Raw genomic sequence first — 27753 nt, 5'->3', positions numbered from 1 at the left:
ATTCACTCTCCCCCCCCCCCCCCCCACACACACACTGCGCACTCACCAACACCGTTGAAGTCCAATGGTGATGATATGGTGGCATAGTAAGTTATCATAATTATGGTTTCTGTGCAGAATGGCCATACACACAATAATTTATATTAGCGTACATGTACAGGTCTTCACAGGACAACATGTGTGCAAACGCCTGCAACTCGTTCAGTAGTACAGGAGCAAGTTGTAGTTTGGTCAAGAGCAAGGTGCTTATGGATATCCTCATGGGCTTTGGTTACAAAATTTCACGATAATAATTAGAATATCCTGCATTGACAATGACTAGGTCCTGTAAGTTCACACTCGACCAACGCAAGTCTTGCCAGATGAAATAATAATAATAGTTGTTGGCGGGGTGCTATTGTTTGTTGCCATTGTATTGTGAGCGGTCATTCATTTCCGTGCAGGAGACTAGATCAACATTCATCCGTCCACGTTTCAGGTAGTGGTGGCGGTGGCGGTGGTGGAGGCGCAGGTGGCGAGTGTACTAGTGGCGTGCGTCCGCGGCGTGGCGTTGTGTCGCCGAGGATCGTGCTGCAGAGCAATTGTTTTAAAGTAGAGTAGAGTAGAGTAGAAAGACAGAGAGGGAGAGAGACAGAGAAAGAGAGCGAGAGAGATTGAGAGAGAGAGAGAGTGAGTGAGTGAGAGAGAGAGAGACATTCAGAGAGACAGATATAGAGCTCAGTTTGTAATATGGCAATGAAACCTGCCTCTAGCACACCTAGGTGGCAGATCACAATCCTGGCTGTGTACACGGAAAGAGTTTACGAGAAAGCTATTGTGATATCTTAGTATGATATTGCAGGACGGCCGAAAGCAGTTTTTGATTAGTCTGGTATTGTTCCTACTTTATGTATGCCACGGCGGGTACAAATGACCTCCATGGCGGGTACAAATGACCTCCATGGCGGGTACAAATGACCTCCATGGCGGGTACAAATGACCTCCATGGCGGGTACAAATGACCTCCATGGCGGGTACAAATGACCTCCATGGCGGGTACACATGACCTCCATGGCGGGTACACATGACCTCCATGGCGGGTACAAAAGACTTCCATGGCGGGTACAAATGACCTCCATGGCGGGTACAAATGACCTCCATGGCGGGTACAAATGACCTCCATGGTGGGTACAAATGACCTCCATGGTGGGTACAAATGACCACCATGGCGGGTACACATGACCTCCATGGCGGGTACACATGACCTCCATGGCGGGAACACATTACCTCCATGGCGGGTACACATGACCTCCATGGTGGGTACACATGACCTCCATGGCGGGTACAAATGACCTCCATGGCGGGTAAAAATGACCTCCATGGCGGGTACAAATGACCTCCATGGCGGGTACAAATGACCTCCGTGGCGGGTACAAATGACCTCCATGGCGGGTACAAATGACCTCCATGGCGGGTACACATGACCTCCATGGCGGGTACACATGACCTCCATGGCGGGTACAAATGACCTCCATGGCGGGCACAAATGACCTCCATGGCGGGTACAAATGACCTCCACGGCGGGTACACATGACCTCCATGGCGGGTACACATGACCTCCATGGCGGGTACAAATGACCTCCATGGCGGGTACACATGCCCTCCATGGCGGGTACACATGACCTCCATGGCGGGTACACATGACCTCCATGGCGGGTACACATGACCTCCATGGCGGGTACACATGACCTCCATGGCGGGTACACATGACCTCCATGGCGGGTACAAATGACCTCCATGGCGGGTACAAATGACCTCCATGGCGGGTACACATGCCCTCCATGGCGGGTACACATGACCTCCATGGCGGGTACACATGACCTCCATGGCGGGTACACATGACCTCCATGGCGGGTACACATGACCTCCATGGCAGGTACACATGACCTCCATGGCGGGTACAAAGACCTCCATGGCGGGTACAAATGACCTCCATGGCGGGTACACATAAACATGTGGTGGTGGACAACGAGTTGGTCTGGAGATAACCTGACCAACTGCACCGGTTTCCGGCGTGCCTGTGTTCCCATGTCCCGTTATCACTTTTACTGACCTACCTTGCTCCTTGACTGATATCACCATCTTCAACGTCATCATCGCAGTCATCATCCTCATCCAGTATGTCGGAGTTACGTATCACATCACCTGCAGGCGATGACGTGCGTGACGGATGATTGGAGCTGAGGTCATTGAAGTCCTGGCGCGGTATGGCCCCGGAACGGTAGCGCCGGGAGACCGCGGCCAGCAATCTCCGCCGGCGCTGGTAACGGAACGATACCAGGGCAATGACCAGTGCCAGGCAGGCAATGGTGGCCAAGCTTACCATAATACCTGTGAAACACAGGAACAAACATAGCAACACACACACACACAACACACAACACACAACACACAACACACATAGCAACAACAACAATCAGAAACACGTACTTACATGGTGACTCAACTGTGCATAGACTGCAATACACTCAACTGTGCATAGACTGCAATACACTCAACTGTGCATAGACTACGATACACTCAACTGTGCATAGACTGCAATATACTCAACTGGGCATAGACTGCAATACACTCAACTGTGCATAGACTGCAATACACTCAACTGTGCATAGACTGAAATACACTCAACTGTGCATAGACTACGATACATTCAACTGTGGATAGACTGCAATACACAAAAATAAGAAGGGTCTACTAGACTCTAGGCTAGGAGGCTGCCATCGGACCCCCAGGTTCTTCGGTGACCGGCAGTATTGTACCTCAGTCCATCGACACTTGCTGATGGAGAACCTCAGCTACTATACAACACGTTATTTCGGTGTAAGTTAAATTTCGGTAATTTCGGTAGAGAAACCAGGCATCAAAATTTAGATTACACATAAACGACACTGGGTGCGCGCTGTATGTGCAGTGCACGTTGGTTACCGAATTCTACTTTACACTGGAAGCCTGGCAGGTCACTGACACCGCAATTTGTATTTTATTTTTATTTTTATGAAAGTGCACATATGCCTACATAGATCATAGAATGGAAGAGAACAACAACAACAACATAAAGAGAACATAGACTACAAAGGGCGTGTAGGTGCTATTGAGCTGTGCAATGATACTACACCTAAAAATATGACATCTTATACAGTATGCTGACCTGGCATAATGGTGTTGATGATTCTTGTGTCACGGCGCTGGCTAACGTTGCCCATATCCTCCTCATCCATACGCTGCAGGGCCGCGGAGAAGCCACGTTGCTTTGCTTGCGTTGTGTCACTCATCGATGCTCGGATGGGTGCTGGACATGGAGCATGAATGTATACGCTCATTGGTCAATGAAGTAATTAATTGTACAGCCAACACCCCACAGAGCCACCTGGGCACGGTCGTGTGGAGTGTTTAACAGTGCACTTCTGATCCCAGTGTACTCGCATGCATTACTTGTGCAGTCCATATTTGGCAATGTACAATGTGCTAATTAGTAAGGAAGATCAGTAGCATTGTGTATTGAATGCATGGGTCGGGATAGTCAGTACAATTGTGTACTGCGACCATGAGTGTATGTACGTAATCTTGTATTCCACTTGGGCACATGCAAGGCAGTACTGTATTCTCAACAGCAGCAGCAGCAGCAGCAGCAGCAGCAGCAGCAGCAGCAACAGTATCAGCAGCAGCATCAGCAGCATCAGCAGCAGCAGCAACAGCAGCCGCAGCAGTAGTAGTGACAGACACACCAATGGCTTACCGGTACATCTGTTATGGTTGAGGTACGTTCCACGTCTGCATCGTTTGCATCTGCCACTTCGGCAACTTGCACAGTTAGCTATGCCGCATGCTGAGGTGCCAAGAGGTGATTTTACGGAACACAAACACACATACGTACACGCAAAGGAATGTATACACATGCAGACATACACACACACACACACACACACACACACACACACACACACACACACACACACACACACATACACACACACACACGCACCGTCCAGAACAGAACTTCCTATTAGTGATAATTATTGTAAAATAAACCGACGACATGTGTTTACGCTATCAAAGCCTACACACATTCGGGATAGTGAACAGATGCCCCTGCAAGTGGCTCATGCATGTTATGCACATTACTGGTTTTACAGCCAGAGACAACTAAGAAAAAGTCTTCTTTGCCAGCATGTGGGGTGCACACCACTGAATTCAGGATGTGCAGGTTATGCGGCAAGGTGATAGTAAGTAACAATTCATGCATGTTATCAGATGGGTGGCCATCATGGACAGTGCATACTTCCGATGAGCTTTATGAAAGTTGCATGGGGTGACCGTGTAAGCATGTTATCAACTACGAGTCCATGGCATGGAGTGGCTGTGCAAGTTTGCTATCCGGGGTGTAATACCATGGCATGGAGTGACTGTGTAGGATTGCTATCAGGGGCGTAAGACCGTTGTATGGAGTGACTGCGTAAGCTTGCTATCAGGGGTGTAATACCATGGCATGTAGTGGCTGAGTAAGCTTGCCACCAGGGGTGTAATACCATGGCATGCAGTGATCCTGCGAGTCTGTTATCAACTGCATGTAAGACCATTGCATGGAGTGGCTAGGCAAGATTTTTCCGGCTATGTAACTATTGCCTGGATAGCTTATGTGGCTACATAATTATATGTGACCGTTGACATCATGGGCACAGCAATCTTGTTCGCAGCCGTGTGTAACCATGGCATTTAGTTTACTGAAGAGACAACATACTCGTAAGAAGAGAGAGAGAAGAAGCGGGACAACACAACAATAGGAAGTGAAGGCCGAGCTCCTAGAAGGAATCTGTACTGGTGAGGCAAGCCAACAACTCAGACCCGAGGTCCTTGGCATGGGTTATCTTACCATAGCAGACCGCCGGCAGTGCTCCGACCGGTCGATATCCTGGCAGTGAACACGACTGCGAGCACTGTTGACCGTCGATGACAAACGGAGATGGGCAGTCTGTGCACGCACGCATACAGACAACACAAACACATGAAGAAGCACATCAGCACCCAGCTGTTAATTCCCAAGCAATCTCGGGGTGACAAGCCCTACTATTGAACATAATTATGTAGACCCCTTTCTCAACTTAAACTGCTTGATCATACTGCATACACAAGTGGTATGGTTACTATAATTGTCATTTGTAGCATCAGCATGTCGGATCAGTTATTCCTAAAAACAAACAAATAAAGTTTTCAGAGGACTTCCAAACAACATATGGACAAGAAGAACGCGACTGGAATGTGCGAGTAACTTGCAATGTCCCAAACCAAAGGAGACGGTCGCACAGGGCATTTCTAGACAGTCTCCGACGTTTTGCAAGGGCGATCTGACCAGCTTCTAGGCTAAACTGACTTGATTGCAGGAATAATCAGACCCCCAATAAGGTCAGACTCCAGTCGAGCAGGGTGGTTCCCGCTTTCGCCTACATTCCAAAAACCTGCGCTCGCGAATACAAGTGTATGGTGAGGTACATTACTGGTTGGATTTAACACTTCCCTTTACTCATCCTACTTCTTACCGGTACATGTTGCACCTTGCCAGCTACCGTAGCAATGGCATTTGAATGTGATGTCATCGTCGTCACTGTCAGCCTTGCAAAGTCTGTGTGTTCAGCACATGTATGAGAAAACACAGACACACAGACACACACAGACACACACACACACATACATACACATACATACGCACACACACACACATGCACATACATACACATACATACACACACACACAAACACAAACACACACAAACCACAGGTATAGATATACGCACATCGTCAGTATAAACACATGACTATACAGAAGCCCAACAAATACACCCTAAATGCAATATTGAGACAAATACACAGGGGGATGTAATGAGACCAACATACTGGGAGGTCCTGTTGAATTGTCTATCTGTGCCCAATATAATCATAGTAAACTGAACATGCTGCTACATCCTGGGAAGTAAAATTTATAATGTGGTTGTGGAACAAGACATACTAGCCAATGGCTGAACATATGTCTAACAACTAGCATGCATCCTAGCACACCTGCTCACATGCACTCATAACCCCCCTCCCCTTTCCCCACATTCACATGCACTCATAACCCCCCCCCCCCCCTCCCCTTTCCCCACATTCACATGCACTCATAACCCCCCCCCCCCCCCTCCCCTTTCCCCACATTCACATGCACTCATAACCCCCCCCCCTCCCCTTTCCCCACATTCACATGCACTCATAACCCCTCTCCCCCCCCCTCCCCTTTCCCCACATTCACATGCACATGAATACATGCACGGAAGCACTCGCAGACACATACGTTCACGCATGTACACATGCACACATACACACACGTACACACAAACTCATGACCAAATCCACACATCCAAAAATGCATCTAACTCACCCTCCATTTTGACACGGGTCAAAGCGGCAGTCATTAGATTCACCATTGCTGGTATCGCTGGATGAAGAACCAGCTCGGTCAGCAGATGAAGCTCCAGCATTGCTATCGGCAGCACCGCCAGCATCAGCACCAGCAGCACCAGCAGCACCGCCAGCACCACCACCACCACCAGCAGCAGCACCAGCAGCACCGCCAGCAGAACCACCAGCAGGACCACCTGCACCAGCACCAGCAGCAGCACCGCCAGCACCAGCACCAGCAGCACCGCCAGCAGCACCAGCACCAGCAGCACCGCCAGCAGCACCAGCAGCACCGCCAGCAGCACCAGCAGTACCGCCAGCAGAACCACCAGCAGCACCACCTGCACCAGCAGCAGCACCAGCAGCACCAGCAGCACCGCCAGCAGCAGCACCAGCACCACCAGCACCGCCAGCAGCACCAGCAGCACCACCAGCAGCACCACCAGCAGCGCCTCCAGCACCAGCACCAGCAATGCCAGAAGTGCCAGCCCCAGCAGCAGCAGCAGCAGCACCAGCCCCAGCAGCACCAGCAGCAGCACCAGCACCGGCACCACCAGCAGTAGCACCACCAATGCCAGCTGCACCAGCAGGACTACCACCAGCACCTCCACCATTTCCTGCAGCAATATCAGGAGATGCTGCGGCAATGCCCGCACCCGGCATGTTCTGCGCTGGGAAATTGCCGTCCATACCTGGCATAAAACCAGCCGGCTGTCGGTTATCAACAGGAGGTTGACCCGGTGAGGGAAACAGTGCTCCGCCACCAATACCACCACCAAAGTCCGGAGCAGCATTGAGTAAGGGAAGAGCATCCTGTACACCTGATAGTGCTGACTGGCCAGGCCCTTGACCTCCGGGACTGGGGAAATCCCCTGCAGCGCCAGCTCTACCTCCAGCAGATTGCTGTGGTATTCCCGTACCTGGAGAGATGGGGACATTGTTATTACCCGCTCCAGGAGAACCCTGGGGAAGATTTGTCTGGCCGTTACCAGCGCCTATGGCAGGATTGGGTTGACCGGGCACAGCAGCATCTAATGATTTGCCGGCATTGTTGGTTGGCGTACCGGTAAAGGAAGGCTGTCCAGCAATACCGCCACCACCAGCAGCAAACCGTTGACTATTGGATCCCGTAGGGCCTCCAGAGCTCGCCAAACCAGCAGCTTGGCCAATCTGACCGCCCGCGGTTCCGACGTCGCTGACGACGTTGCGTAGATCATTCGGCGAGGCTGCAGCAGCAGCAGCAGCAGCACCGCCTCCAGACAATGGTGACTTGACAGTCGTAGGTGTGCTGCCACCCGGAATACCAGCACTTGCTCCGAGGGCAGGATCAGGAACGGAAACTCCTCCGGAGGGCTGTCCAGGTGAGTTTTGGCGTGCTTCAGTCGGTGCTCCAGCAATTGCTTTTCCTGCCACTAAGTTGTTTCCTTGTGGTTTGCCATTGCCAGGTACTCCTGCCGGGGATCCAACACCGATGCCGTTGGAAACGCGCACCCCGGGTTTACCCCCATTGTCTCTGGGTCCGGTGAATATTGGATTGCTACCAGTGCTGGGTTGTTGTACCCCTGGACCGGGTGGGACCTGCTTGCTGAACTCGGGTGCGCTACTCCCTCCGGCAGCGGCACCATCAGGGTTGGCGGGAGCACTTCCAGCCGGACGTTGTGCCTGTGTTCCACCATCCCGACCGCTTTGGCCGGCCGGTGGGTTTCCAGCACTGGGCGGAGTAAGACCAGGACCATTGGCAGCAGCTGCAGCAGCAGCAGCAGGTACTCCGTCACCAACCCCGCCATGAGACGGCGCTCCAGCCACCGGCTGTCCACCACCGGCAAGAATGTCCACTGCCCGTCCTTCACCACCAGCTGCAGTTTGACCACCAGGATGTCCTGCTGATAGTAAGCCACCACTGTCCAAACCCACTGGTTTAGAGCTGCCCCCAGAGGGCATGTGGATCAATGGAGGTAGCATGTCCATCGGTGGTTGCTGCCCGACGGTGCCACGGCTTCCGTCTTGCTGAGGATGACCTCCGCCAACTCCCGGAGTACCGGCAATTTGATTATTCGGTACGCCGGGACCACCACCACCGTCTGCAAAGCCGCCTGGCTGCCCTCCGCCACCACCTGGAGGGGCACCTCCACCACCAACGCTGCCATCAACTCCGCCAGCACCCTGGCCTGTACCTTGCTGCGGAGGGGGAGGAGGAAGAGCGCCAGGATTGGGTGAAACTCCGCCTGCTGCTGGGTTACCGTTTGCCAAACCACCACCCACGGCGGGTGGTATTGGTGAGCCAGGACTGGTGAAGCCATCCTTGTTGCCAGCTCTGTGATTCGGCTGTCCAACGACGCCATTCTTCCCACCAACCATGCCGGTTCCCGGGTGATATTGGACTGGATCGGGTACACCGGTACCAGGTGGAGGTAGACTACCTGGACCTCCCGGTGTATTGCCTGGGGCGCCCTGACCGGGGTTGCCCTGCCCAATCGTGCCCGGTCCCGGGGGATATTGGACCGGATCGGGTACACCGGTACCAGGTGGAGATTGACTACCTGGACCACCCGGTGTATTGCCCGGGGCGCCCTGACCGGGGTTGCCCTGCCCAATCGTGCCCGGTCCCGGGGGATACTGGACCGGATCGGGTACACCGGTACCGGGTGGAGGTAGATTACCGGGACCTCCCGGTGTATTGCCCGGGGCAACCTGGCCGGGGTTTCCCTGCCCATTAGGGACCGGTGCTGCTGCAATACCATTGGGAGGGGTACCTGCATTGCCTTGGCCAGCTGCTGGCTGGGCATTTGGTGGTGTGTTCATAACATCACCTGGTCCACCTCCCTGAGCCGGTTGTTGATTAGCAGCAGGACCACCACCAGCAGGGGGGTTAACAACGCCAATGTTCGTGGGAACACCACCGCCTATGCCAGGTCTGACACGACCCCCGGGTACATTGTCCGGGTACACTTGCTGAGTGCCTGCACCGTCACGTCCACCAGTCTGCCCGGGAATGCCACCACCCGGCCCGCCAGACACTCCACCCGCCACTGGTACCTGACTGCCACGACCTCCAACATTCTGACCGGTCTGGGGCGTGCCCGGAGGCGGGTTGTTTGGCCCGTTGGCGCCCGACCGTCCCGGATTGTTTTGAGCGGCGTCGCCACCTGCGAAACCAGGCATGCCTCCACCTTGCAACGGTACTCCGGCACCACCTCCACCTGCCACTGCTCCTGGGCCCTGCTGGCCAAAGCCGGGTATGTTGCCAGTGCGAGAACCGTCCAGGCCTGCTCCTGCTCCACCCGGGGCGCTACCCGCGTAAATGCCCATCCGGGGATAGTCCGGGGTGTACAGGGGTGCTGGGTTGCCCAGGGGATCCGGGCGCAGCTGGACCGGCGGACGGATCTTGTCTTCAGGTCCAAACGGAGGTTTGAAGATGGGCGACGGGTTTAGACCACCACCGGTGGGTTTCCCAGTCAACGGCTCACCATTGTGGGGCATGTTGTTGATGCTGTTGGGATTAGACGGTGCGGGAACTGCCGGGTTTGGATCTCCTGGCACGGCTGGTGAGTTGGGAGGCAGGTCAGGATTGGTTGCAGCCGGTGGTACACCGAACTGCGCGTTGTTTGTAGGGCCATGCGGAGGCTGATGGTTCTCGCAGCGTGAACCGGAGAATGGCGCCACACACTGGCAGATATAGCCACCCACCACAGGTGAACACACGCCTCCGTTGCACGGCGATCGATCACACGGATTTGCAGAAGTTACAGCATGTCCGTTCATTACGATGTTGATCTCGCAGCCTGCACCTCCCAGGCCACGTGGACAGCTGCATTGATGACCGCCGTTCAGATGACTGTAGATGCACTTGCCACCGTTGAGACATGCGCGTCCACCGCATTGACCGCCAGTGCCACCGAGACACTGTGATCCACTGAAAGTGATTGGGCAGTCACACGTATATCCAATACCCTGATCCACACACTTGCCACTGTTGCCGCAGGGTCTGTTCGTTGGCGTGCACGGTGACTGAACTGTCAGCCCACCGCCTCGCCCGGTATCTGGCAAGGCCGGCGAAAGCGGATCAGATGGAGGTCGAGCACCGTTACGGGGACCGGGCATATCATAGGGTATTTGTACACCAGGTCCCTGGGGCAAATGTGGACCCGGGCCGTACTGTACCGGGGGATTCAGCCCGGCATCGATGCCAGGACCAGGTGACGGCTGTGGCAGCTCTGGGTTGGCGCCTCCGCCCGCGGAGAGGAGCGTAGGCCAGTTATGTGGATAGTGACCCGGCAGAATGACATCACACGTCTCACCGGTATACCCAGGTACGCACTCACAGACATAGCGATTGGCCAAGTCCGGAATGCATCGCCCATCATTGTAGCACGGATTCACACGACACGGTGCATCACCCTTGGCACTGCACAGCCCCCCGGACATGCCGGTCGGGCACTCACATTCAAATCCGTAACCGTGGGAACGACACGTCGCGTTGCCATGGCAGGGATTCTGGGCGCAGGGATTGAATCCCGCACGCACTGCCCCGTCGCCGAGGACGACCACCTCACATCGGTCGCCACTGTAACCGGGTACACAATCACAAATGTAGTTAACACCATCACTGATACACTCTCCACCGTTACGACAGGCGTTCGGGTCGGCACACGATCCACCGTTTTCACAGTGTGGGCCGCTCCACCCCGGTGGACATTCACAGCGATATCCGCCGTTGGCTTGTGGTATGCACTGTCCATCGCCCCAGCACGGGTTAGGGAGACACGCATCCTGCGTTCCAGTTCCGCCAGTTGCCAGCGTGATCACCTCACAGCTTGATCCGTAGAAGCCCTCGAGACAATCGCACGCATGGGAGTTGTTAGCCAGGATATTTCTACAGTCGCCGGTGGGGTGGCAGGTTTGCGGGTCAGTCAAGCACAGATCTTGGTGCTGTGGTGGGGCGATGAGCTCGCACGTCACACCAGAGAATTCTGGCGGACACTCGCATACCATTCCCAGCGTGGCGTTCGTGCCTGGCCGGCAGATGCCACCATTCTGGCATGGGTCGGAGTCAATACATGGTGAAAGAATCGGTGGTGACACCACGTTATGTTGACAGTGCAGTCCCGTCCAGCCGTCTAGACAGATACACGCCGTGCGACCGGACGGAACCTCTCCGCATTTCCCGCCGTGGCGACAGACAGCGGGGTTCTCAACACACGGTACATTGTAGCAGGTGGGATCGACCAGGTCTGGTGGACACAGACACAGGTAGGATGTCATGTTGCCCACGCAGGATGCATGCGGTGGACAGGGCCCGCTCTGACACGGATTTCTCACGTACATGTCGCACAAATCTCCCTGATAGCCGTCCAAGCAGACGCACGTGAAATCCGTTGCGTTTGCCCCGTTCTCGCAGCGAGCACCATTCTGGCAAATTCCCGGGTTGGCCTCACAGGGTGGCTTGTAGCAGTCCGGATCTTTACTGCCTTCCGGGCATATACAGCGGTACTGATCGGGCATTGCTATGTCCTGTATGCACGTCGCATCCAACGGGCATGGTGAACTGTAACACGGATCACCCACCGCGTGCTGACACAGATCACCGTGGTAACCGTCCAGGCAGCCGCAGAACGCCATGTTGTCGACGGTTACGCACTCGCCTCCGTTCTGGCACGGCGGCGGGTTGGACACGCACGGAGGAACGTAGCAGAGCGGATCGCGCACCTCCGGCGGGCAATGGCACTCGGTCTCGTTGTGACCGATAGCAACGCACGTCGCGTTCGTCGGGCAGGGTGCTAGCGTGCACGCATCGTTCAGGTCCCAAGAGCAGTCAACGCCGCTAAAGCCGTCCAGGCAGACGCACGCAATACCCTCATCTGGAGTGTTAACGCATTCGGCCCCGTTACGACACGCGTCCGGATATCTAACACACGGCGGTTTATAGCATGCCGGGTCGGTAGAGTTCGGCGGGCACATGCACTGGTACAGATCAGCTTTCTGCCATGCACAAGTAGAGTTCGTGGGACATGGTGCAGAGAGGCACGGATCGTTGACGTCGAATGAGCAGTCTGCACCGCTGAATCCGTCCAAGCAGAGGCAAACTACCTCGTCTTGAGGTCCGTCGACGCACTCCGCTCCGTTACGACATGCGTCAGGGAATTTCACACACGGTCGTGTATAGCACAACGGGTCAACATCTCCGGGTGGACAGTGACAGCGGTGTTGCTCGCCTTGGATCCATTCACACGTGGAATTGTCTGGACAGGTCGAGTTCAGGCATGGGTCAGCAATGTCAAACGAGCAGTCTGCGCCACTGTATCCCTCCAGGCAGATGCAGATCACCTCTTCAGCGGGACCATTCACGCACGACGCGCCGTTCTGGCATGCCTGTGGGTACTTCTCGCACGGTTCCTGATAGCAAAGCTCGCTGCTTGTGTCGTTCTCAGGGCAGTGGCATCTGAAGTCAACACCAGTGTCCCATACGCACGAGGCATTCTGCGGGCACGGTGAAGAGCTGCACGGGTCGTCCATATGCATGCCGCAATCATGACCAACGTAGCCGTCTAAGCAGACGCACTCCACCTCGTCCATCGGGCCATCCACGCACGACGCTCCGTTCAGACAGGCATCGGGATTGGCCTCGCATGGGGCTACATAACACTCCGGGTGCTGCACGTCGGCAGGGCAAAGACAGCGATATTGCTCCCCACTCAGCATCTCACACGTGGAGTCATTGCCAGGGCATGGCGACGAATGGCACGGGTCGGACAAATCAAACTGGCAAGTTTGACCTGCAAAGCCCTCGAGACAGACACACTCGATCTCACCGGCTGGTTGGTTCACGCACGTAGCGTTGTGCTGGCACGGTGCTGGGAGTTTCTGGCACGGACCGACATCGCAGTGTTTACCCTCGAACCCGGGCGGACACTCACAGCTATACTCCATGGCCGTGCCGGCTTGGCACGATGAGTTGACGCAGGGGAACGTCAGGCACGGGTGACCGGGTACGAACTCACACTTCTCTCCGCCGTAGCCCTCCAGACACTCACAGAACAGAGTGCTGTTAGCGTTGTTGACGCAGGTTCCGCCATGTTCACACGGCACCGCCTGAGACTGGCACGGCCCGTTCTCGCAGCGCGTGCCGGAGAAGCCCTCTGGACAATCGCACACCGGTGTGCCGGTGTCCGCCTGAACGCGGCACGTGGCATGCGGCTCACATACGGGCGGAGAGCTACTACACGGATCGGCCAAATCGAATTCGCACAGCGGACCGGAGAAACCCTCCACGCATTCACAGTCCATACCACTAGTAGTCGTTCCATTGTTCTGACACTGACCCCCGTTGAAGCAAGGTGAGTTATTCACCTGGACAGGGAACACACAGAAATCACAAAAATCAGAAAACAGGTCAAATTGGATTGGGCTTCAAACAACAATACATCTCTGAGGTCCAAATTATACTTCGAAGTACTAGTAGAGGAATTCCAAAATTTCAATTCTCACACATGTCAAAGACGGAACTGAAGTAGAGCACAGCTTCCACATGGATGGAACTCAGATGGCTTGAATGAAATGCATGGAAAGGCTTATTCATCAGGTTCCGGGAATCGGAAAATAGGGGAAAGTCGGAAGAAACAAGTTGACTGTCACCGCCAGGACTCGAAGCAGGGACCCTTATGGCCAGCGATGCTCTACTCACTAAGCTATGGTGCAGTTGTCACCCAAACAGCGGCTGCTCAGCATTTTGTCCAGAACTCTAAAGTCACGCGTCCTGTGAATTCATGCAGGATTGTGGGACGCAACCCTCACTGTAACCCACACACTTCACGTACAAACTAGCACGCTGGGAGTCCCAATACATAAACGTATTCATCAGGTTGAGGGAGTCGGAAAATGGGAAAAGGAATAGCAGGTTTAAATATCCAAGGCAGCTCACGGAAACCGCTACCAACCCGTTGAGTCCCCAGGCAGGTGGAGGGCCTTTAGGATCTCAGACAAGATATCACACTTGTGGTAACTGAAATAGAGGTTTACTGCACAACCATAACTTAATGCTGTGCGAGTTCCTAAATGAAAAAACCCCCTGATAGAATCCCCATGCACTGTGACGTACCTCGCATGGCCCGACTTCACAGTTCTTGCCTGAGAAGTTTGGTGGACAACCACAGCTGTAGTTTTGTCCCGTGGATGTACATGTCCCGTCGTAGAGACACGGTGCAGTGAAGCAGGGATCTGCCATATCAAACTCACAGCCAGGGCCGGTGAAGGATTCCAAGCAATCACATGTCAATTCACCAAATGGAAGGTTATGGCATGCACCACCATTCCTGATGCAAGGCAAACACAAATAAGCAGTGCACAGACAGTTGAGTATGTAGCATGGTATGTCCAAGGTTGTGTCAGGCTCCCTCATAGGCTGGCGTGAAAACATCTTGCAAACTGTAGTGTCTTGAATAAAAGCCTGTTTCGTAGAGAAGCCTGTTTTGAATACAAGCCTGATTTTAAGATATGCTGCCAGCACATACGCCTGGTTTAGTATTGACATACATAGAGATACGTGACTTGAATAGAAGCCTAGCGCTGATATCGGCTTATACGGCCGTAAGCACCTGCTTTTATACGCGTCATTATGGTATTTCTAGACAAGCAGACTTGACAGATATGTGCCCATTGAGACAGGGTACAGATTGCTACTGCTGTTACGGATGCTTTGTGATCGTCATTAGCTGCTGTATCTCGGTTGGATTCTGATTACTGATTACCATCCACCCGTAAAACGCGAAGCAGCAGCATCCATGTACAGGCGGGTTTAGTCAAAAGTGACCAGGGAGTAGCAGTGAAGATTCCATGTGTTAACTTCCACATTGCATAGTTCAGTGCTCAATGAGATCCCACATTACTGCCATATTGACATCATCAATGTAGTGCCAGAGGGGATCATTAGTACGACTTTTTCGCTTATTTTTTTAGTTCTCGCACTCGCACCTTTATTACACTCGCACTTTTTACTTTTGTTTTGCTCTCACACTTTTTCACTTACTTGCACGCTTGAGGGCTGTCCTCACACGGTCCCTGCTCACATTGCTGTCCATGGAATCCCTCGGTGCAGTTACAGACGTACGCACGGCCAGTCGTCGCTATGCATCCGGCACTATTCGCGCACACCTTCACGGCCGGATCTTCACACGGATGAGGCAGCTCTACATCGCACAGCGGCCCGACGAAACCCTCTGTGCACTCGCAGACGAAGCTGTGGAGCCCTGCGGTGTCGCCGCGTTGACTACGACACGCACCACTGTTACCGCACGGTGATGAGTCGCACACGTCCATTTCCGTCTGGCACCGCTCGCCCGTGTACCCCTCCTGGCATATGCATGTGTACGGCGCTGACAGTGCAAAGTCTGGTAGTCCGCCACCAGTCTCCAGTGCTGGACCTGCCGCGGCGGCGGTGGCAGTGGTGGTGCTGTCATTATTGTTCACACATGCTGCACTGTTCTGACACGGTTGTGTGGCACAGGGCAGCGCAATCTCGCACTGCACTCCTGCATGAACATAGCAAACAGCACATCCCAATGACATCACCACGACATAATCACGATGTCATTACAAGATCAGGTGTGATAATCATTTCCACAACAATACAGTCTTTTAAGTTGGTGTTGAGCATAGAAGAGGTGGTCCACTATCACTACCCCCAGCTCCAGATTATGCACGTGAGTGAATGCATGAACGTAGATTACATTTCCAGAACCTACAGCGTCCCCAGTATATAGCTCCGTCACGGTCTCTGCTCCGTGGATTCCCCATCACAGCCTCGCTGTGTGCGCAATGCGATCCAGACAGTATGCTATAGATAATTTATTTAGATAAAGCACTCTTGTACTATAGGTATATATAATAACAAAAACTGGATACATCTCAGTTACACGAACAGGAGAATTTTCCTCAATCTGCTCTATTCATGGTTACACTGGCCCAAGTATCTAACAGTCATAACTCAGCAACTTACCGCCATAGTTTTCTGGACAACTGCAAGCTGAACAGCTGGCATTGCGCACTCCATTGTTCTCACATTGAAGTGTGCATTCTGCGAACAGTTCAGTACAAAGACACAACCATGATCAACGTCACACATAGATAATTCCTTTTACCCAGACCGGTGGAATAATTTTTTCATTGGTCCGGCCGCCCTACCCTAGTTACCCTGGTTACCCTAGCCGTTTGTACATTGTGCGATATATTGCAGGTAAGCACACGGCTTTCTCATCAGTAAACAGATATTAGTGCTGAAAACATTGGTGCGGCCATAGCCTCATCAGCCGGACAGCGCCTGCTAAGTTGCAGTATGTTCATGTTACACTTCCTAGGTATCTGAAGTCCTAGTAAATCTGTTGCATGTGGAGTGGAATTTTGATATCGCCCCCCCCCCCCCCCCCTTTGTGTAAAGAACAATTTCTTGGTGTCATGCATCTCATGCGCAGCTATATAATGCACAATGGCTGCACAAGGATATTTCAGATCTTTGTGCTGCCATTCTAAGTAAATGTAACAGAATCTTCCATCACAATTGGAAGCTCTTATAAAGGGATTGCCATGATATGTGCCAGGATTGTAAGACCCAGGAGAACGAATTGCAGCACCGCAAGATAAACAATTGAATTTTCCCAAGAAATGATTCGCTGCTTGGACACCAAAGTAGAAGGTGGAACATTTTGATATTTGCAAGGATCACGGTCCAGATTGGGCATTCCTCTGCTACGGGGCCTCGACAAGGTTTTGAAAATGCACCAGATCATGCCACATTCTGTCTTGGATTGGCCCCGATTGTCGTCGCCATTTTATCTTTTGAGCTAACGACACACTTTGCCAGTGAAAAACAAAGTCGAATGCAAAGACTTGGGCACAATGACTGGTGGAACGACACGTAATTATTGGAGTAGTTGACCACAGTTTCAAGATCAAGACGTCTTGAATCCCTGTGAGGTGTTCGTATGAAAACACCATCATCCCTACTGGACAAATAATGTGAGGAGTCTAATGGTCCGCATGCAAAGAAAACGAAGGAGTAACAGGGATAGTGAGATAGTGTGTCTTACCGTCACAGTTCAGACCCGACCAGTTGGGTGCACAGCTGCATAGCTTGGTGCTGTTGTCTCCAACTCTGTTGCCACTACACTCTGCAATGCACTGGCCATCTTGCATGTAATTGCAACATCCACTTTTTCCCGACGAGAAACACGTGCCATCCAAACAACTCGGGTCGCACGCTACACACGCAGAGGAAGAAGGGTTGAGGCAAACAGTGTGCGTGAGCAAGCCAGAGATTTCATTTCTGCTTCTAGCGAGAGATTCAAACTTTTTTTCGGAAACTCCCGCACCGCGCAAGTATTTCGCAATGCGAGGCGCCCGTCGATATCACCCGCACTCGGGTTGTCGCCGCTTTCCATGTGGCCTCGAGCGTGTTCATAGTGTCCAACGAGGCGGCTAGTTTGGCGCCGAGGCGCTGACACGGAAAATAGGTTACCCGCAGAACCGATGTGAGTTGCATTCCTTGCAACGTCACCGTACAGGTTCATGACTGTGCACCACCGTACCGGGAAATGACTGTACAGCCATGTACATGATTGTACGTGGGACGCAATGTCGGTTGACAGGCATTTGTCAAACGTCAACACACAGCACATACTGTCAAAATAGGGGAGGCTATGTGTTCATGTACTTCGAAATAGATGTCAGCTGCTTCTGCCTGACTAAAGGTCACACTACCACTACATGTATGTGTGTTTACACGCTGTAATAATACGTAGAGATAATTATCTTATAATCATACCCGCAGCTATAGCGGCCAGTAGCATTGATTAGTTGAGTAACTCTCGTTCAGTCGACAGTGCAGGTCTACCGTGGTTCTGAGTCCAGCACTGCACTGCACTGCACTGCACTGCACTGTACTGCACTGCACTGCACTGCCTGCACTGCACTGCACTGCACTGCACTGGGTTGCATTTGCCACCCTGATGGTACTCATTCTGTGGCTGCGAGTTGGATTATTATGGCGCTACTTGCCAGCCTATTAGCTAACCATGGGTACTATTTCCGTAATAGCGAGAGTTCCCAGATTGCCCAGAGTGCTCAACACCACCGACAAGGATGGGGCATTGCCTCTGTGTGTGCTATTTCCGTATAATACTCAACAGTTGCACCATAGGCATAGCTCAGTGGTTAGAGCACCGCTGGTCTCAGGTGAAGATCATTGGTTCGAGTCCTGATGGCGACACTCAATTTCGTCTTCAGTGACATGTTATTCTGAATCACAAATTGATCAAGGCTCAAACCATGCGGGAGCGACCCGTCGGCTTCGGGACAGCCGGTCTAAATTGCTGCAGGGAATATCACCCCGTGGGCGAGTACATGGCCCAGTTGTGCCTTGCAGCTGCCAGCATATGAGACTGCTGGGCTCGCCTACCGTTTCAGTAGCATCTCGAGTGGATTAGATTATGGGAATTAGGGATGTGGTAGAACTGATGGGGAGCCCGGGAACAAATCACAGAAATATCTGCGCGGCTGTCGTCATAAGGCAGCGCACAGAACGCGATGCAAGCGTACAGTATACGGCTTGACCATATTCGGTAAGCACGGCCACTGCGGCTGCGGTACTAATCAAGCATTACACAGGCCTTCAATGGCGTTGTTTATACGCCTCAAAATTAGCGCTGGCAAGTATCTCCAAGCGGTCAAAAATGCTTCCAATGACATCGTTTTTTGATGTTGATGATTCGTTGTTCCATGTGGTGGCATCCGCTCCATGTCGCCCATGCTCTGACAGGCGGTAGTGTAACGCTGGATCAGACAACCATGACCGTTTGTACACGTAACGTTGTCTCAATCATTAGATAAACCTTGTTTTGCTGAACCATGTTGTTGATTGACAGCAGCATGTAACAAGGTGGAGGAGCATCTTGTTTGGAAACAGTGACCTTTCTACAACCATCCATGGTAAAAGACCGGGGCTCTACCAACCGTGGATAGTCTTGTTTTTCCCTCTCTCTTACGGCCTTCTTTTCTTGGCGCGCTTTGTCTGTGCAGACGCCGAGACCACCAAGGTCGGCTGAGCAGCATGGCTCCGCCACCACTTTCCGCATTCATTCGGGAATACAGTGGACTTAGTAAAAAAAAAGGTTGCAGAAAGGTCGCTGTTTCCGAACACGGTGGTCCTCCATCTTGTTACATGCTGTCAATCAACAACGTTGTATCCAGCATAGCATTGGTGTTGACGATTTCCCCACTTGGCCGCTGCCCTATGGTATAATTATGCTATACGGTATACCAGGTATACCGCCCAGAGCTTGTGCTCCACACATTGCGGCGGGAACAGCGTCAACCACGCGGAGCGGAACTCGTAACGTGAGAACTAAACGCCGGGCCGCGCGCGGGACTCAGTAGTGTGTATCACATTGAAGAGCATTCTTAGTGCGCGTGCAATGATACTGTAGCCGAGTCACGGCTGACTCGCGCTGTGCATATGGTAAGATGGCGTCTTTTTTACCGACTTTTTTCGCAAAAGGTTGTGATGGTGATCCGCGCGCGTCGCGTACGCGTCAGCGAAGCGACCGTACAATTTTTGTACAACAATGCACGTTTTGCATTGATTTTCGAAAAATGTTCAAGAAGAACCACTCGAAGCATACTTCGCTTCGTTCATCGTTTTGGAGTTTTAGCTTTGGAAGACGAGTCCTTTGGAGGTATGGTTGTGACATGCACACTTTATTGTTTCAAACATGTTGAATTGCCTTACCTTGCCCACCTGCCACCCGCTCTTCAAAGAGCGCCCCAGTTCCACCTACCTCGACTTTCAGAATTTGCAGTTAGACAGAACAGTAATATTTTAGAATCACAATTAGCTGCCAAAGCTACTCTCAGCCTAGCGTAATATGGTAGATGTATAGCTTCAACGTGTCTAATGGACTTACCTGGCCCACCTGCCACCCGCTCTTGAAAGAGCGCCCCAGTTCCACCTACCTCGGCGTTCAGAATTTTATAGTTCGCCAGCAAAGTAATATTTTAGAAACAGGATCAGCTGCCAATTCTCTCAGCCTGACGTTATGTTGTGGATTTATAGCTTCAACCTGTGGATTTGACTTACCTGCGCCCCATGGCCCAGCCTGTTTCACTCTCTTTCAAGGAGCACCCTACCTTGCGTTGAATCGTAGCATTTTGAGCTTGTGAATAATTTTGTAGTATTGAACGAGTAATTCATGTCGGTAGTTGGTTTGACTTACCTGCCCCAGCCTGCCTGAAGAAGCGCCCCTCACCTGATATCCAGCCATGTTCTTAGCATGGCTTGTGGATTTGACTCAACATTGTCTGTGCCAGTTCTACCTGCTGTGTGTCCAACATTGTAAGAAATTGACAAGACTACTAGTACATTTCAATTTCAGAAACACAGTCAGAAATACTTTACCTGTGGAGCGCGTGGATCCTGCAGCTCGCTCCATGATCCACCCAGTGGCCGTCACATAGTCAGCTTATTGCTAGCTTGTCTTCTTGCGCTTGGCAGCCGGCACGATCAGCTTGTTGTGAGTTGGCAGCGCTGTCGTCAGGTACTGGGCCACTAGAATCCTGAGGCGGTCGACATCCTTGTTCGTATTTTGCAGAGTGTGGCGCAACATGTTGAACTTGTGGTGGATGGACTCGCCACCTTGCTCTCCAAGAGCACCAAGAGCCATGCCAAACCTCTCCATGCAGGGGACAAGATGACACTCGAGAAGGTGCAACTTAGGAGTTACAGGGCGTTTGTGGCGTGCTACTACCTCGGACCGGACATTCGCCATGAAGGAATTGATCTTCTCCTGCAAGCTGGAAGTGACAGTGTCGTCAGCTGCGCTAGTCGAAGAGAAGACGGCTCTGCAACTGGCGTACGCAGCAAAAAGCGACAGGTACCTCTGGGAGCACTCTGCGGCAGCTTGGATCAGTTGATGCTGAGACTGTGTCGGAGCAAAGTGAGCACCATCAGGATTGACAACAGAGGCGACTACATTGACCGGAGCAGATACAATTTCACGAGTTACTGACGGTTGTAGTGCTTTGTTGATGTGGTTACCTACAAACGCGCCAGAATGATAGGCCTGCCGATCGATCCTGTGCTTCACCAAAACCGGTTCAAAGGACGAAGCGCAAGGACCATTCTTGACCTTAGCACCCACGAGCTGCTCCTCTAAATGAGCGATGCGGCCGCTGATCTCATTTAATTGCTGCTGTTGTGTTGCCCAGTGCTGCTGTAACTGAGCTGCAAACCCTGCGTGTTGTGCTTCTGCCGCATGATTTGCTTGCACCGCTTGTGCTGCATTCAGCAATGCCCATTGCAGTTGCGTCTGTGCAACATAAAGCTGCTGTTCTTGCTCTGCCTTCTCTGATAGCAGTGCCCATAGCTGCTGCTGTTTCTCGGCTACTTCCTTGAATGTTGCGCTTGCTGATTCTGCGTTGATCGATCTTGCCAGCATGAGGTCAATGGCTTCTGCATCTCTGATCATTGCCTCAAAGAGCAGAGGAAAAATACCAAGATCAAGGTGCAGTATGGGAATGCACACATCACGAATGTCAATCGGGAGGATTTGGGGTCTGATGACATTGTTGAACTGTTTGGCATTTTGAAGTCTGGACCCAGATGCCACAAACTGACCATGGTCTTCGCTCAAAGTGGCAAGGGTTCTGTCAGGGAAGGGAGTGTCATGTGTCTGCTGCATGTCTTTCTTGGTGGCCAAACAGAACAGACAGGGTCTGACACCACTTGCTCCTGACAGCCCATACAACTTCATCATGAAATCATAATCCCCGAAGAGGCACACTTTGATGGTCTTACCCTTCCATGTCGATCCGCGAAGGTTGGCAATTTGCTCAGCGTACGGCTGAAGCATCGTTGCCAAATTGGAGGGCGAGTCCTTTCCAGCGAACACCAAGAAGGGAACAGTGTTGCTCAGGGAGTTGGGGTGCAAAACATTCACGAGCTGGAAGCAAAGCTTAAATGAATGACCGCCATGGTCCCCTCCAATCTTCACCCACAGCTCATCTTCTGGCAGTGTCCCGTTCCAAAGCAACGTGCCCGCTGTTTCGTTCAGCTCAACAAAGTGCAGAACGAGCTGCACGAGGTCCTCAAAGCGCACGACTGGGCTCATCACGACGGTGCCAGAGCTATCAAGAAGAGGAACTTCTTCAGCAACGAGAGGGAACGGGAGCTCTTCCGACAACTGCTTCCGCATTTCCCGTTCCGACTCTAGTGGCAGACCACACAACTTTAGGTAGCGGCGAAGCTTCCGCAAGCCATTCCAAGGAAGTTGGAGGTCAGCTTTGATGGCAAGTCCAATCCCCTTGGTCAAGCCTTCTGGGAGCAACCCGGCCTCTCGCAGAAGATCCTCACGTCGTGCCGTACGCAATGATTGCAGGGCGTGAATGCTCTGCGCATCCTTTCCTTTCGCTCCACCACATGCTGCTTCCTGGATGGTAGTGAGAAGGCTTTCCCTTCTTCTCAGAGTCGCAGAGGAGGCATCCGCAGATGACACCCTGGCGACAGGAACGCGGTGCCACATGGAGGTACTGCCTCGGGTACGCTGTTCAAGGCGACCATCATCGGATCGAGCTTCGATAAGCTTTGTGAGAAGCTTCGACCCGACATCGCCTTGAAGGACACTGGGCGGAGCGTCCAGGACACTACCAACTGTAGACGCTGGCGACAAATATCGTTTGGGCGGCGGGTTCTTGCTGAAGGCACAGTCCGCTACATGCTGCTTCAATGTTCCGAGGGGAACTCTTGCTGGGCAGCCCTCAAAAGCTAACTCACCAACATTGTCACAAGACACAACAAGCTCAGGTAGTGTGCTGCTAGCAAATACGTGTGGTTGTTTAAAACCTGACAATAGCACCATACGCTTACATGAAAAGCAAACAGTGCTGGCTCCCAGCCAACCCACAATGCACGACACACAGAACAGTTTGCTGCAGCACGGCGATTCCACAGCACAATTCACGACAAGGCCGCAAATAGGGCAGACCAACGAACTCGGTACGAACGTGAATCTGTCTGGCGACAGAGGCAATCCACACACATGGCTTCCAGTACACAATGCGGAGAGCTTTTCCGGGTCCACATCGGTACCATGGGTGGGGGAGGGTTGAGTAGGCCGTGGCGCCGCACACACACCGTGAAGGGATTTGGCTTTCTTTTGTCGGCCACCCTTTCTGGCCGCAGCAATAGCCGTGCAAATGCTGCACTTCGTGTCTGTATGTGCAGACCATTGTTGCAAAGCTGGCAGTTTCTGACCACAACCACCACTAATACTAGCAACAGCACCACTTCCTACTGTCTTCATGACAGACGTCATGCTATCAAAACACGCCTTGCAAAAATGACTTGGGTGTATATCCTCCTTATCTCCTTCCACTTTCTCACCAAACGCACGAAATATGTCTAGGGAGTAATCCTTGACACTATAGGTTGGGGCACTCCATGACTTGTTGCCCTTACGGTGGGTTGGTAGCTTGCAGCCACCCAAACGACATAGGGAATGCAAATGTTCCACATGAAACGCATAGTCATGATCAGGATCCATCGTAACACTCCACACAACCTATGCACACAAATTTGAAAATTTTGAAAACAAGCACAATGTACCTTCGGGTAAGTCGCCGAGAACATGGATCTGCCCTTCAGAACACGAAGAACTTTTCTGAGCGTGGAAACAAGAGATAGTCCTACCTGGAAAAACCTCCCAAAGCCGTGGCGTTTGCTCCAGTAGGGTATACCAGGCGTCTCCAAATCCACTTCGAATCGTTACCAAAGTCTCACTACGTAGCAGCGTTCAACAAGGAAGTCAGCAAAGAAACAGTTCGATCGAGAAAGAAACAGTTTTTTCGGCTCGGTTCCTGCAAGGCCCTACACTACCGCATGTATAGAGCTAGTTGTTGTGATTCTCGTTGTTCCGTGCAGCTCAGAAGGGCCTCGATATCAGCATAAGTCGACGATCGCGTCGAGCAAGTTTGAGAATTTTTTTGAATTTGAGTGCGGGGTTTCCCCGCAATCACGACTACAGAGCCTGTACTCGTACCCACGCTGCTGTGCACTAGATCACGCACTGTGAGACAGCCGTGGAGTGTAGATGCTGATGACCGATGTGATAAGTGTGCAGACATCTTTTCAAGTGCATGGTCAGCCACACACTTCGTGTAGGTCTGACTGCTTGGTGGCGCAGACACTGTAGAGGCACTCAAGTACTTCGAGTGGCCGTGTGGACCTGCACAATGCATTTGGCGTGACCAAAATGATCATGGCTTGGTCTGCGTAACCCGAGTTTGGCCTATAGAGTATAGTACTGGAACGAAGAGCCCACTTCGTGGCATGTCCTATGCATAGGGTGATGTTGACGACTATTGCAAATTCCAAGCTTGAACATCCATCTTCTAGCATGCACTGCACGGAATTCCAGAACGGATTCCACCTACAAGTACACAATTTCACGCTGCTTAGGAACACCCTCACCCTCTAGTCAAGAGTTTGTGCTTCTCAGCCGAGGATCCGTAGAATGCATTTGCGTTAGTCGTCAGCCACTGGTAACGCACTGGTCGCCGCACAAGAGGAACAGCAAATTCCTCATCAAAGACTTCTGCGTTGCAGTACATTGCTTAGAGTGCAAGTAGGTACAGAAAAACCTACCCAAACTGCTCTCTACCGAATAGGCTACCTCCATTGGGTGTTTTCTGTTGACGTCATGGCAATAATGATTACAGCGCGCATGTAATGCAACTTGAAGTGATATAGGCGACACTCCTTCTCGCTCTAATATCCACCCCACGACATCCAGGAAAGATAGCCAAGCATATTCAACATCATTGGGCTAAGCAACATGCATTCACATGTTTTTGCGAAAACCAGCAGTGGCCTCACATTGTCCACTATAAAACTCTTTTCACGGGCTAGCTAATGCTGCTGTATCAAGTGCACATGTAACCCGATACGCCAATGAGATGGGACAATGTTCCCGCTGAGTGCTAGTCGTGTACATTTTAGGTAAGCCGAGCTATAGAGAATGAAGACGTAGATTGCTTACGTGATGGGCGCAACGCGACCTATTCAAGGCTGTGTGTCTTGGGATCTCTACTGATTCAGCCATCTATTGTGTTCGCTCTTTTCTCCAAACGACAATTGGCGCATATAAGCGTCGTTATGTTGTAGACAGATCACGTATGGCATTGTCTATGCTTAGAATGATTGCACTGCACTCATGTCGACCAGTTTAATAAAGCCTGTTAGAACTGCCTTGCAAATACCTGCCTTTTGGCCACTGGGCGCTTCCCAAATGTGCAAGATAAAGATAGAGTAGAGATACCGTAACTGATAGCGAGTGATCCTAGAACTCAAAATGCCTCCCCTTATGCACCACCGTCTCTTTTTAATGACTGCGCAAACTGCGTGTGACACACATGTAAAATGTTTAGTCTCCTAGCCCAACGTGCGAATAAGAAACCGGTCAAAGAATATCGCGGATATTTGCAAAGACCCTCAGAGAGGGAGGGTTCAGTAATCACACGATGATGGTCTACACACGCTGAAACGCCTTCCTGAATATAAACGATGTAGGTGCTGACAATACTACCACTGGAAATGCTGTAGTGGCGCAGCTCTACTGACTGTGCATCATATTAATAATTTGAAGCCAGGCCATACCGAAAGTGAGAGTGGTTGACACGAGTCGTGTTAGTTTCATATCACAATAAGCTGTGCGCCACTAGTCGTGAATGATCGCAGTGAGATGTGCGACTTCTGTGGACGAGTGAGACACGGAGCCGATAGTCGTACCGCTAAGTATGACCTACATGGGCCTGTAGGTGACTACATTTACTTGATAGGATTGCCAGGGCAGGCACCTGTGCTAGTGCAGTCATATTCACACCAGCAGCTCCCCTGCTGCACTTCCATTCGCGCAATTTGAAAGCGGGAGGCATTGAGCAAGAGGCGAGAATGCTGCGCCATCTCGAGGACTCGAGTGCGAAGCAAACGCCACGTACACGCTCACAAAACACGGTCTTACTTACACACGTAGAGATTATTATTATTTGCATCCCCAAGGTGGCTAGTTACCTTTGCAGACACGCGCAAACAGTAGAAATCCAGCACCGAATGTCTTACCTTCACACATGTCCGCCGCCAGTGGATTACACGCAGCACAGTCCACAGTGGCGTTGTGTAGGCTAGGGAGGAATGTTGGCACTCGGACAACATTCACTTTGCCAGTTGCTTCATGGCAGCGATAGTGTAGCGTTACTACTTCATAACCCAAGCCCATCGTTCCTGTGATAACGGCTTCCTTTATCCGACTGGGGTTGCGTCCATACGCGATACAGTTGTAGGCGATATCTGGTGGACCACTCTGGAAGACATCTCCACTGGGTGGCAAGTGCTGCAGTACCTCCTGCGATACTTTATCGAATGTTAACGCCGAGCTGTCGCATGTGTTGGCCGTGGTCGCCTGAGTAGAGACGAGCGCTGGTAGCAAGCCACTGAATGCCAGTGCTGACGACAGCCAAAGCAGCTTCCCCGCTGCCATGCTTGCTGTGTCTCCTTCCTCACCTCCTCCTCCACCAGTTCTGCGTCCTCAGCGACTCCACAAGTAAAGCACTGGTTTTTCTGTTCCAGCTACTCTAGGGGAATAAGGAACACTGTCTTTGTGGTCTGGATCCTGCCCAGAATCATTCCTCGGCACTTCTCTTCAAGCCCGTTCAGACGCTGGTCTGCAAGAAACTAACTCCAATGTGCGAGCCCCTCCACAAGGAACGAGCGCATCCAGTCTGTCCGTGTGGTAACTAGGATGCTAAGCCAAGTCAAATAGGTCTCAGTGACGGCGGAACTGCCAGCGCTCTTCGAGTCCGTCAGTTAGCGACGCGATGGGGATTACGGTCAGCACCGAAACTGAAACTGGATGTGCGGCTTTCACTGACTGCTGCCTGAATTGCAAGCGGCATTGGTAGCGATGCTACAGTGCACGGTCAAACACAGTCTGAGCCACACTATGAACCGGGCGCTCACGTCCTAACTCTTTAGATGTAGCGACGCTCAGCACTACCTCATTCTACCCTGATTTGCACCAATCACATGACTGGCTGGGAAAGGGGAGAGGTTGACAGCGGACAGCTTCACTGGCTCTCTGCCACTAACGCCCCGCTAGCGGAGTATGTCGACAGCGTGTTGGTGTTGCCTATCCTGCTCCGCACCCACCAACACAATGCTAGCGTGCACAGCATAGCGCGCTGACCATCGAC

General features: G+C 52.1%; 1 protein-coding gene across 1 annotated transcript; it reads right to left on the bottom strand.

Annotated features, from left to right (window-relative positions):
• Nucleotides 1–68: 68 nt before the first annotated feature.
• LOC135826239 (uncharacterized) lies at nt 69–27753 on the bottom strand. Its single transcript, XM_065338867.1, has 12 exons — nt 26624–27753; nt 17547–17717; nt 16460–16537; nt 15491–15992; nt 14564–14777; nt 6449–13815; nt 5574–5656; nt 4910–5008; nt 3776–3865; nt 3188–3328; nt 2097–2370; nt 69–570 (listed from the first exon to the last, which is right to left on the bottom strand). The coding sequence occupies exons 1-12, from the start codon at nt 27039–27041 to the stop codon at nt 453–455; spliced, it is 9555 nt and encodes a 3184-aa protein (XP_065194939.1). The 5' UTR covers nt 27042–27753; the 3' UTR covers nt 69–452.

Source organism: Sycon ciliatum, chromosome 10 (assembly GCF_964019385.1).
Source record: "Sycon ciliatum chromosome 10, ocSycCili1.1, whole genome shotgun sequence".
In the NCBI taxonomy this organism is placed as follows: domain Eukaryota; kingdom Metazoa; phylum Porifera; class Calcarea; order Leucosolenida; family Sycettidae; genus Sycon; species Sycon ciliatum.
The sequence above is the reverse complement of the archived record's forward strand: the minus strand, read 5'-3'. Positions and strand labels throughout refer to the sequence as shown.